The following is a 12952-nucleotide window of genomic DNA, read 5'->3' on the forward strand; positions in this document are numbered from 1 at the left end:
AGATAGCGTGCAGGATTTTACGAGATGCGGTACAGTGCGTTTTCCCAGAGGGCTGACGTTTACACATCGGATGCACATGTGGAAACCTGGGGCGGAAGAAAAATGACGACGATGATGTTCGTCATTATGCTTTTCGATTCATGGTTTTGGTTTTCAGGATGGTAGTGACTGAGGAGGAATGGAAAGGGTTGGGTAATTACATAGCCATTCATAACCAGACCTGCGATACTAGAGCTGCAGCGAGGGGGGAACAGCTCTGGTCTCTCTGCACTGTAATTGGTGGATTATTCAGGGACTCACCAACACCACAATGACCGCCATTGTGAATTGGAGATAGAAATGGTTTGAATGGTTTTCTCAAGTTCAGAACATACTTGGTTAACCATCTGTGGCTTTTTTGTTAAAGTCGGTGTAATCCCGCTATAGGTGAAAAACCAGTTTTCAAAACAATTGTTGAAGCGCATAATTGAGTTTAAGGCCCATCTGTCTCACGGCGCCGTCTCACACGAGGACGGCAGTTGTGCAATTTCGTGATGCACAAGAGGGAAAGAAAAAGGACTTAGCTGCGGCCTTTCGTGGAAATTGCCCAGAGCTCCAAGTAGAAGGCAACGATCGTGTTAATTAAAAAGTGTCTTTTTACAGAGTGAAAAAGTCTGGCTGCAGGAATGTTGTTTTCATTCTCTGATCCTCTCCGGGCCACCCCCCCTCCCTTCAGTGGGGTAGTCCCCTAATGCAGGGCAAGAGGTCGGGTTACTTCTTTCCTCTGACCCGCCCCCGCCATTAAACCCCGCCCCACTTGTTTACATTCCTGTGCCCTTATTTGGAGATCTCAAGGTACCCCCCCTCTGTGTGGAGTGCAAACACTCTCACCTTCTCAGCAGAGAAAGAAAGCAGGGCCAACTTATTCCAACTCCTCTTGATTTGACCCTGACCACTATCTGCTGGTGAGAAGCCATGCCTGCTCTCCTCGGGCTGTGCCTGCGTGGCCTTCTCTCCTTTTCAAGTTTTGCTTTACCGGAGACAGGGATTGTCTTGTGGGCAGTAGCAGCGAAGGTAAGAGGTTTTTTTGGTTGTTTTTTGTATTTTTTTTTCTCGAGGCAGATGGGTGGCCATGAAGGGGAGGGAAATGAAAAAGAGAGGCAGGATGACAGGGGCGACAGAGAAAGAGAGAGATGGCCAGTGTTTAGGGAAAACAGGGGAAACATCTGTCTTGAAACATCTGTCTTGAAAGCTGCTTTGCACCTTGAGGGAATGTTTTGAGAGGGATTTGTTGGAAAACTCCCGGTGGAGCTGACCTGTGTGTGTGTGTGTGTGTGTGTGTGTGTGTGTGTGTGTGTGTGTGTGTGTGTGTGTGTGTGTGTGTGTGTGTGTGTGTGTGTGTGTGTGTGTGTGGCAGCTCAAGGCCCAAATGCATGGTTCCACGTGTGAGCCGGGGGGGGGGGGGGGGGGGCAAGACATACATATATACATGCATACAGGAGCTTTCTTGAGAAAAGGAGGAGGGGGAGTCTTTATCATGCGCGTCTGGTATTCAGGTCCTCCAGTCACGGTTTGACTGAAAAGCCAGTACTTAAGGGGGCAGATTGAGGGAGAAGCATTGGAGTCATGTTCTGGCTCTTTTGTTGAGGCAGAGAGAGAGAGAGAGAGAGAGAGAGAGAGAGAGAGAGAGAGAGACAGAGAGTGACTGTGCACTTTTCCGGCCAACATTTTTCCAAAGTCTTGCTTAACTTTATTTTTTTTTTTTTTTGACAGCTGTGATGGATTTGCAAAATGGCTGACCTCTGTGTTTTTTCTACCTCTGAAGATTAAGGAGGTTGTTTGGACATATGCTGGGGGGTCAAGGGGCAAGCGAGAGGGAGTAGGGTGGATTCATCACAGCAGGGTGAGGAATGCAGGGGTCAGACTCTGAAGATCCTCAGCCATCTGACTCTTACAGTGGACTTAACCTCTCTTATATAACCCGAGCATGCTGTTCATGCAGCATGGCAGAGAGACGAGTTGTTATTGCAAAACGACTGGAACGTATTTGCTGGAAATGAGATTGTATTAGAATATCAAAAGGTTGGATTTGAATAATTTGTCTCAATTTAGTAACACGATTCATGTTTTTTCTTTGTCATTGTATCAATGTCCTAGTTTTTCATTTAGTCTGAATCTTTGTATTGTCTGGAATGTTGTTGTCAGGTGAGGTGCGACTGTAAGTGTTGAGCTTTGTCATTAACAGAGTCTGAATGAAGGCGTTCGTGGGACGACATGACTGTGCTTGTTAACACAGCTTGTTGCTTTGTCTGGAGTTTTGTGCAGTTTGTGTTTGTCTGTGTGAGTCTCTGTTGTGCTGTGTGTCCCTGTGTGTGTACGTGTGCCCATTCTGACAGCTGACTCTATGAAGCGCTGCATCTCTTCTATTTTGCAGCACCTCGCTCTCAAGGCCTAACCCAGGACAAAGCGGCCAACAAGAGAAGCCCCGGCGGAGGAGAGGCGACGCTGGGCCGGGGGGCCCGCACAACCTCCAGCACCTCCAGCCCTGACCACAGCGACCACGCCCTCTCCGTCAGCAGTGACTCTGGCCTGTCCAGCACTTCCCTGTGGGCGGACAGACCCACACCTGCCAACACAGCCACCATCAAGGCTAACCAGCAGGGCCCCAGCCAGCAGGAAAAGGTCCAGCTGAAGCGCCTCCTCAGCGGCTTTGGCCTTGAGGACCCCTCGCTGGAGGAAATGGAGGACCAAGGCCCTAGGGTGGGCATCCAGCAGATAGTTCCAGCAAAAGTGCACATCAACGGAGAAGCCCGACCCCGAGAGAGGGAAACGGACATCCTGGATGATGAGGTGATCACAGGTCATGATCTACACAGCGTGGACAGCCTGGGGACCTTGTCGTCGTCCTGCCACAAGAGCAGCCAGAACTCCCTGCTGTCGGATGGCTTTGGAAGTCCTGGAGGAGATGAGCAGCAGACCCATAGCCAGCATCACCTTCCCGCACCCCCACCCATGGAGGAATATGAGCGAGTCTTCGCTGAGGCTGGAAGGGGCTGTCTGAGCTCCAGAAGCAACTCTGTGGCCTCCTCGAATCCCAGTAGTGCTGCCATGCCCAAGCAGCACGTCTACAGACAGGGAAGCTACTCCACACAGTCCTGGGTTCGCCAGCAGCAGATGGTTGCTGCACAACAGTTTATCTACATGCCAGAGGAGGGAAACGATGCAGAGAGATACGCAGGAAGCAAGCAGGGGGTCAGTCCCCCCAAAGGTGGCCTACCCGCTGAACCACAGGGCCCTACCAGGGACACTACAGTGGACACTTTGAGAAACACAGCACCGGTCAAGGAACAGACAACTATAAACAATAACAACAACAACAAACAGGATGAGGAGTTCAAATCTTTAACGATGGACATTGACAACTCCATCGATCAGCTCAACCAGCTCATCATGGACCTGGATCCCACATTTGTGCCGGTATCCAGCCGCAGCAATTCCATTAAGAGGAATGGCAGCACGCACGTCAACAGCTCGGTTGGCAAATGCTCAAATGGCATCAACGATAGTAACACAGCAACCCTGACAAACACGCAGCAGACAGGTAAGATAGTCAGACTGTCTGGGTGTGGTGGTGGTGGTGGTGGTGGTGATGGTGGTGGTGGTGGTGGTGGTGGTGGTGATGGTGATGATGTGGTGTGGAAGTGTGGTGAAAATTTGTGACAGTTCATTGCGAGAATATGACAACTTTTTTGAACACGCAACAGACATTTTGAAACTGTTCCTCTCGAACAGCATCAGCTTTTCCTCTTCTGCACAACGAGTTCACAAAACAAAGCGCACCGGGCGTGTTTTAGTGGCACAAATAGCAGGGCTGTTTTCAGATGTTTTCAGTGTGTTTCTGAGGAAGGAGCGCTGTCCTGACTTGTCGGCCCAGCTATCTGACTGCTTGATCAGTGTGCTACATGAAGAGAGGGAGAGCAGCTGTCATCGCCCTCTCTGAACATGGCCGTCTCTCGGTGTAGGTTTATAGAGATTGGGTTCAGGGGAATACAGATATTTACTAAATCAAAGACCTTCCACCTGTGATTTCTTCAGAGTAACAGGTTATTGGTGTGTGTTGAAGCTTTAAGCATTACTTAAAACACATTATTTTATCTTGATGTTAGTCATCTTTAATATATGCTCTCCTTATTACTGTAGTGTCGTTGTCGAACTTCCATTTGTCTTTATTCAGTGATAAATCATTAAAATGTTGGTGTTGTTGTGTTAGTCTTGTTAACAGAGCTTATGCATTCATGTTGAAACTGATCCCAGGAACATATTCAAGGATGCAGTCTGTGATCTTTGCAAAATAATTTCTTTCATCAGCTGTATTCTATCACCAGGCTGTAAACACTTCATAGAAAATTGCTACCTTAAGTTATAGCAACATTTTGTAATTTTCTTTCATCATGTTATGCTGATGACCATCTTTTATCAGTGGTAAAACGATAAGAACATTTACTGTCAGATTTGTCTTTCTCTTTAAGGTTAGGATGTTCAGTAGTGTTGACTGCCTAACAGCCGTTCTACTGTTGGTAATATTATGTTTGACTTTAGTTGGAATCCAGTGAGGCAGAGAAAAGGCAGAGTGCAGCTGTCTGAGTGTTGGCGGTGCGTGAATCACACTCCAGCATGTACATGTGGTTGCAGGGGGGCACAAGAAGGGAGGCCTGAGGAATTTCCGAAACAGGAACAAGTGAGCCCGGAGGCAACGTTTTTTTTCATTGGTTTCCAACGGCATACCTGTCTGTGCATATCAAGCAGTGGTGGAATGTAACTAAGTTCATTGATGTACTGTACTTAGCTACACAACATCTCAGAGGAAAATATCATACTTTTCTTTTCTCCACTACATCTATCTGACAGCTTTAGGTACAAGTTACTTCCTAGTTTACAACGCCATTTATTTATGTCCAGTGAAAACCATGTATCTCCGAATAGGATGATTCCGATTTTTTCTAATAAACTGAATCATTGCTCTGTGGGTTTAGAAAAATCTCCTACTTTAAAATAAAATAAAATATTCAGCTGTGGCTGACCAAAATTGGACTTTTTAGAGATAGATGGTTCTTACATGACAGCGTCATTGCAAACATAAGATTATCTTATCGAATATGATGTACTGCTGTACATTAAACTTCCCAACAGTATATAAAGTAATTAATTGTATATACAACAGTAAAATACTACATGCACATTAATATAGCAGTAACATTAAATCAAAAACATCATATATAATAGTAAAACCATGTCAGGGACAATTTTAGTGCAGAATATGTACTTTTACTTTTCATACTTTAATAATTATAATAATACTTAATTACTTCTACTTGCCTACTTTTATAATGGAGGGTTTTTACTTGGAGTGGAGTATTTTTACAGTGTGTTTATTAGTACTTTAGTAAAGTAAAGTAAGCACTTCTTCCATCAAATATACAGAAGAATAACTCCAAGAAACAAGAGCTGAAGTCTAAAACTTTGTTATTTCACAAATAACCCGCAGATAATAATGAATTGTTTGCTTCTAATGTAGGTATTTAAAGGATTACCCTTAAGTGACAGGAGTCGGGTCTCGAAGTGATTCTGCAGAACTGTGTCATTAAGAGACTGATGTTGGTGCAAAGTAAAGGCTGATTTAAATAGTTTTATTGATAATACAGAACTATCTGCCAGGTCATGTTAACACTTTTAACCGCATTAAGGAGTAGAAGAAAATGAGGGAGGTGGAGGATGGTTGAAGTATTTATGCTGCATAAAGGGGAGTGTGTGCAACAACTGATGAGAAGTGACAAAAAGTCAGTGAGGTGGGGAATGATCTCCACCGGAGGCCAAAGGAAAAGCTGCTGGAGCAGTTTGGGCCAATGAAAATATCTTTACGCCGTCATGTCTTGGCAAAAAAACAACAACAAGAACACTGTTTAAAGTATATGCAGTGGTTTCATTGGGTATAAGAATTATGACATTTATGAATGATTACATATGTTGTTATCATCACAGTACTGTATATGTGATGTTGCCCAACCCTTCTCCTGGCGTCATCTCAGGTTACAGAAATAAGGGAATTGAAAGTGAGTCATTTACATCCATGTGTTGACTGTTATACACACCTCTACGGACAAAATGAAACACGATCAGGATCAATTATACACACAAATGAAAACTCCTGCAGACACATGAAAAGCATGAATGAAGCAACACATCGCACCATCTGTGTCGTCCATGTCCTCCCCCCAGACCAACAAGTGAGTAATAATGATCCCTGGCTGTGGCACTTCTGCCCTATTAGCATTCTTCAAGACTGGGGGGGCCGGAGCTCACTGGGAGGGCTCAAATTAACACCCTGGTGCTGAGTGGCAGCAGTCTTTAGAGTCGTCACAACATTGAACCCCCCCCCCCCCCAACACTCACAGACTCACACACTCACACAAATACTCCTCACCCTCCTGAATTCCCCAGCTGCCCTCTCAAAACCTGACCGTAGGCGGTGCCCCGGGGTTAACGGTGTGGTCATTTCACTTTATGGACTTGCTAAATAAAAATGTCATCAGCCCCTACCTTACAGAGGGAAGTCATGAAAATAGCCAACCCAGCTACACTGAAGTGTGATCACAAGAGCAGGTTTAAATGAACAAAAATTCTGCTGAATTATTTAATAATTCTATCATCTAGTCTAGTTATCATTTGCTGAATAATCCTCTTAAAAAGTAATTTTCCATGCACTGTACTTCTCTGAAACCAGTGATGCCTGAAAACCTGTTAACGTTTAATGACCTGCGTGCTGCTGTCTACCTGTGTGTATCCAGCTGTCCAGTCCAGCGAGGGGCGGGTGGGTGTCACGCGGAGTCTGAGTCGCCAAGGAAGTGATGATCAGCCGAGCTTCTGTAGTTCAGGGTGGCGCGGGACGGAGGAGTACAGGGGCCAGCGGACGTATTCCCCCTGTGTGCCACAGTCCCAGGTAAACACTGCACGTGTGTAATGCTTGCATGTGTGTATTTTTTAGTTCTTTTCTGAATGGATGCTTATTTTATGCATGTGTGTGTTGCTTGTTCCAGCATCGCATGTTGTTCAGGATGGACAGCGCCGAATACAGGGCTCAGGGCCCAGACATGGACGGCAGGGTCGAGGCCGGGAGTGACATGACTCCACCCACTCCTGCCTTCCCCATCTCTCCGCCCACACCGTACGGTGAGTAGTGAACGCTGCCCGTGTTATCCTCTTGTTGGAGTGATTGATTTTTGCTTGCTTTTCTAATCAGCGTAGGTTCGATTTAATGTGGCTCTCCTTGTTTCCTTTGTGTTCCCAGTGAAAAATATGTCAGAATTGATTGACCACATACAAATGCCATCTCCTAGCGTGCAGTCATATGGCGGCTACAGAACAGACCATGGTAGGTTCAACCCTGCACTCTGAACTGAACTCTTTATTCCTGAGAAAACGACGCATCACATGAAGCTGTTGTGAAAGGTCTTCCATCTGAGGGAAGAAAGCGTTCTTTCTTTGTGAACTCACCAGCAGCGATTCAAATTAGACACAGAACAGTGGTTCAGAAAAACACTTCTCCGTATCCGTTGACAGGATATAAGAAAAATACAGAAAGGTCATTCTTTTGTATATAAGTATAAACACAGATCTTTTAACCTTTATGGAAGCCTATGGATTTGAATCACCTTATTTTAGGAAGTTAGACAATTGACCAAAGTGCTGTGAAGAACAAAAACACATTGGAGTTACTTTCAGGACATGAACTGAATAATTATTTTACAGAGGGGCTGTATGTGAGAATGCAAATAGCACTTAGTTGTTCCGGACATTTTCTGGAACTTTTCCAACCAGTCCCCAAATGAAATGTCAGTAAAAGTTTCAGAGTGTCTCCGTATCTCAGGATGGAAAAGTATGAAGACGCAGGCAAAGATGTCAAACTGAAGAAATGATAAGAGAGCTTTTGGTGAAAAGGGTGGTACCGGTGTCGTTGTGCTGTAAACGAAAAACAGTGATTTCCGCAGTAGAAAATCTCCTACTGCGTTCTTCATACATGAAAGGCAAACTGAGGAAAAGGTCCAGACCCAATTTTCATGTCTGAAAAACGTCCTTAATGATAGGAAGTTAAACAATTGATGCAAAGTGCTGTGAAGAACAAAAACACCGTAAAACAGTTTTCTTTGTGCAAACATTAACATTTCCCCCTATCCATATATTAACTTGTGTTTCTTTCCACTAAACCAAATTAAATACAGTGAGAGGCAGCGAGTAGGAGGTAATTACATGAGTCTTCCTCCATGTCTCCTCTGCCTCTGCCTGTTTTGGGCCCCACTACCTCGAGAGCTATCAGAGGTGCCCCCCTTTGCGCTGCCTAATAATGGTGAGATTGTTGTTAGTGGAATTTTAGCGGTCTTGAGGCAGGGGCCGAAATAACAAGAAGTCTCACAAATGTGAAAGCGGGGAGATTCCGAACCGCTCTCTGCCCTCGTTGTTTGATTTTTTTTGGAGAATTTCTGCGTGGTCGCGGCCTGAGGAGAAAACATTTCTTTTGGACATTTTATTTTCAGTGTTGTTCTTCAGATTAAAACCGTGTTTTTCTCCGTGTGTGAGCTGTTGTCTTCTTTGTGGTGCTTGTCTGAGGTGGAATACACCCTGGCTGTAAGATCGTTCAGAGAAAATTGTGCAGTTATGGCAAAACAAAATCCTTTCATGTCGATTTTTTTATTGTTTACTTAATCGTAATAATAGACGTGCTTCAAAGAAAAGAGTAATCCTGGTGTAAAGCCTGTCTGCTGACTTTTATGTCACGTCCCAGATGGTTTGAATTAAGTTAACTGTGTTTTATTTGGCATGTTTTTTTTTGCTCCGTGTTGTCACAGGAGCACAAGTTTGCACATGTCAGGATCTACCCATGCATAGACGGATGATCTCACCTTGAACCTCGAACCCTAATGTTAATTTTCACTTTGCTTTTGACCTCTGACTGCCTGGTTCCCATGGAGATCTACAGTATGTCTTAAGGTTGCAGGGCCCGGGAGCAGATCCGTGCCCCCGCTGTGCCTCTTATTACCTCAGACATCAAGAACCGCCACATTCAGCACTGCCACATCTCCATGGTTACGACGGGTCAGGAGACATGACACAAAACAACACTTGTCTGCGTGTGTACACAGAGGGGAAACAGGGACGAGAAGGAGCCTTTGCACCAGAGGCCTTAGCTGGAACACGAGCTTTCAGATTCGAGGCCGTCAGTGGCTCCAGACTCTTTAGACTGATTAAGATAAAGCTTTTAGATAATTATGGTGGAGTGCTTTTAATTTCCTAGATGCAGTCAAGTTTGATTTGCTGACTCCATGGCTTGTGGCAGCAGTAATTGGTGATTGGTTTAATGTAGATTGATGGTAAGGGTTCAAGGCCATGTGGACAGTTTTCCTTTCATTTGAACTCCAGTATTGATTGTTTGTTACTTGAGAGCTTTTTCCTGAGGGACTTTTCCCATTTCATACAATACCAATGTAATCTTTGCTTAAATTTTTGTCCTCTCCTTCAGTTTTTGGATGTGTGAAGCTTTGGAGGTTTTCACCCCTGTCCATTTGTTTATTAGTTTGTTTGTTTGTTAACCAAGATTACACAAAAGCAACATACTGAATTTTCAAGTAACTTGTTGGAAGGATACAATAGGAGTCAGGGAAGAAACCATATAATTTTTGTGCAGATCCAGGATTTATTATCTTCCCTTTAACGCTGCGAGATTTGTTTTGTTGTTGACATTTTCACCAATTTTCCAGGCAGTAATTCTTGGACCTTGATGATCGCGATCAGGCAGGTTAAGGTGACTGATTTGTGTTCTTGCTTTTGTGCAGAACCCCGGGAATATTCGGAGATGATCGGCCATGTTGGGGTTGAAAATCTGCCAGACTCCTCCATCAACTGCCACAGGACGCTAAGTGCTACAAACCCGGCCTCAATTGTCGGGACCCTTCAACGGACAGACAGGTAGAAATCTTACCTCTAAGAAAAGTTAAAGCGGCATTTAATCTTCCACACAGGAGGACAGAAATAAGTTGGAATGTGAGCTTGTCTGTGAGTTACTGCTGAAGTTAGTGACCATTTTTTTCTTTACTATAGCTCATCCATGAGCCAGTCCTGGCCAGAGCATCCGGTGCTGACTCGCCACTCCTCTCTGAGCAGCTACGCCTCCACCAGGCAACCGCCGCAGCACTCCATGCCCCTGGACTATGGCCACCACTCTCCTCCCCTGCACCACCCACATATCCACCCCGCCCCCAACGCCCACAGTTCCCCTCGAAACAGCCAGCGAAGCTGCATGGCTCGCTACGCTCTCAGCCACAGTTCGGTTCAAAGCTTCGACGAGCCAGACATCTCGGGGGTCGGCTACAGCACGGACTGCCCCGGCTCCTCTCTGCTGGGAAACGGAGGCATGGACAGGAATCTTTTGACCTCCATGGACGGGCAGGGTCAGTTGCAGACGCCCCAGGTGCAGCCCCCACTTCTGCCTGAGAAGAAGAGGGCGTCAGAGGGGGAGCACTCGCTTGGAACAGCCTCTCCAGCCCCCAGCGGTTTCTCGAGTCCCCACAGTGGGAGCTCTGTGAGCATCCCCTTCCCCAGTACCTTGCCTGACTTGTCATCTTTGACACCAGGCACTGCCTCACCTCTGCCAGGTAAACTACAGAAACTAATGGCTACATTGGTGATGCTGACAAACACATACAAATGGATACTAGCTCAGCCTGTTTTGCTGATTATTGTGTGTCGTTGTTTTTTAGATGTGCTGGCCAGCAAGCAGCTTACTGTAAAGTTTGTGCAGGACACATCAAAATTCTGGTATAAGCCAGATATCTCAAGGGATCAAGGTACCATCCACTTTTTATCCTGAATAATAAACGAGTAAGAAACTTCAGCGTAGAACCGTAGAGCAGCCTCATGATTCTGTTTCTCTTCCTTCAGCCATCTCGGTCTTGAAGGACAAGGAGCCTGGTTGCTTCATCGTCCGCGACAGCCACTCCTTCAGAGGTGCCTACGGACTGGCGATGAAAGTGGCTACACCGCCACCCTCTGTCCTCCAACAGACCAAGAAAGGTACATCACATGAGAATGTATCATGTATTTTAGTATTAGAGTAACAAGTAATATTCTGAACATATTCTCTTTGAATTACTGTTACTTATAAGAGCAGTTCAACATTTTATGAACGTCCCCTCCTGCCTCTGCTAAGACTAAGATAACACTTTCATACCTGTGAGTTAATTATCAAGCACAGGTCTGATTTGGTAGAAATGTCATCAACACGCCCACTCTGTCGTGGTGAATCCTCCGGACATTCTCCTGCTGTCTTCTCACATGTTCTTTCTCGGACATTATTCAGAGGGCGCTGGCAGGAAAAACTCTGGAGAATGTCCACAGCAACTGACTCGGATATTTGCGTTCTCACATAGAGCCCCTCTTGAAGATTTCCTGCATATCTGAAAGCAGCTTTACAGAAAACAGCTGAAGTTTTATCAGACTTCTCATCTCATTCCCAAAAGAATAGAATATAGACTAAATAGTTTTGGGGATAGAATAAAAATCCTCTTCCAAAGGTTTTCTTTCATTTATCGTCATGAAGAGTCCGCCAGTGTTCATGGGAATCACACATCACACAATCACCACACAAAGGCATCTACAGTTACAGTCCACTGTACTCACTGTTTTGGTGGAACATGAGAGTCCCCCTCCTCTGTTTGTGTGTAAGAGTTCATCACTCGTGTTTCTCTCCTGGGCATCATGACGATGAAGCCAAACAGACCCCGATTGCCAGTCTTAGACGTGCAGCTAATGTTTCACCGCTTCACAAAGGATGTGCTGAGTCCATAAGCCTATTCTGATCCCGGGGCCTTCTCCTGGGAAGCTCCCTGCCCCACATAACTAGAAGCCGTATCCAGGGACCGGCTTCAAAACAAGCTGCTTGGATGTGTTTGTTTCAGGAAATACGGGAAGGGATTTTTTTTCTTCCAGAGGAATCCGTCCAAACATTCCCTGGCTATGTCTCAACATCAAAACAAAGGGTGACTGAGTGAAAATAGAGATTCACATATCTGTTTTTCTTATTCTAAAAGGTTCAGAGGACATTAAATCTCAGCCAACGTGCAAGCGAAACAAGTAGGATTATTCTAAAGGTGCATATTTTGACAAAAACAACACGCGAGGGCACAAAGGATGCCCTCATGCCCTTCCTCTACCAGCCCACCACAGCGTTCAACCCCTTTCATTTCATCCCCCCTACTCACACCTGTCCTTTTGTCTGCTCTCACCCCTCCGCAGTCCGACGGCACCTGTGGTGACATCATGACACGGTCCTTCTCCCCACTTTCAGCTTAGGGCATTGTGGCTCCTTGAAAGTGTGAAACCCAACCCACCTTAAGGAGCGGGCCTTTCTCGAGCCTTTGTGTCCAGACATTCCTTACATTGAGTCTCCTCCTGCCCCCTCAGAGGCACCTCTGTTGAATCATAATCCCATTAATCTCCGTAGAGATTGAATGTAGTGATTTTATATTTTATGTAACTCTCGGAGGCTGGGAAATTACACGTTGTGCTGAGATAAATGCTCGGAGCTGTTATTTAGGTCAGCGTAAATCTAGGGTGTCAGAGAGACGAGACAGTTTTGCGAGAACAGACCTCGTACAATCGTGAGGGATTCATCGTCTCTCATATCTCTGTTTGTTCTCTTGTCCTGTTTTCTCACAGGGGGGGATCTATCCAATGAATTAGTACGCCACTTCCTGATTGAGTGTACGCAGAAAGGAGTTCGGTTGAAGGGCTGCCCCAATGAGCCGTATTTTGGTGAGTCTGGTGGAACGCCTCCTGGCACAGTTGCCTCACGACAGTGACACCTCCTGGCTGTTTGGCTACACTGCATCAAAGATGAAGCTTTTGTGAACAACACTGCCCTCTA

The 12952-nt window shown here is 45.6% G+C and overlaps 1 protein-coding gene across 2 annotated transcripts in view; it reads left to right on the top strand.

Moving 5' to 3' along the window:
- Positions 1–12952, top strand: part of LOC117778137 (tensin-3-like) — a 30539-nt gene that overhangs the window by 15663 nt on the left and 1924 nt on the right. Inside the window, exons 13-21 of one of the 2 annotated variants that reach the window (XM_034613436.1) lie at positions 2414–3580; positions 6825–6976; positions 7074–7206; positions 7325–7408; positions 9864–9996; positions 10129–10682; positions 10788–10874; positions 10969–11100; positions 12745–12840. In XM_034613436.1, coding sequence (XP_034469327.1) covers positions 2414–3580; positions 6825–6976; positions 7074–7206; positions 7325–7408; positions 9864–9996; positions 10129–10682; positions 10788–10874; positions 10969–11100; positions 12745–12840 — 2538 coding nt within the window. The remainder of the gene's footprint in view (positions 1–2413; positions 3581–6824; positions 6977–7073; positions 7207–7324; positions 7409–9863; positions 9997–10128; positions 10683–10787; positions 10875–10968; positions 11101–12744; positions 12841–12952) is intronic. The other variant, XM_034613437.1, reaches the window with a different exon arrangement.

Source organism: Hippoglossus hippoglossus, chromosome 17 (genome assembly GCF_009819705.1).
Source record: "Hippoglossus hippoglossus isolate fHipHip1 chromosome 17, fHipHip1.pri, whole genome shotgun sequence".
NCBI lineage: Eukaryota > Metazoa > Chordata > Actinopteri > Pleuronectiformes > Pleuronectidae > Hippoglossus > Hippoglossus hippoglossus.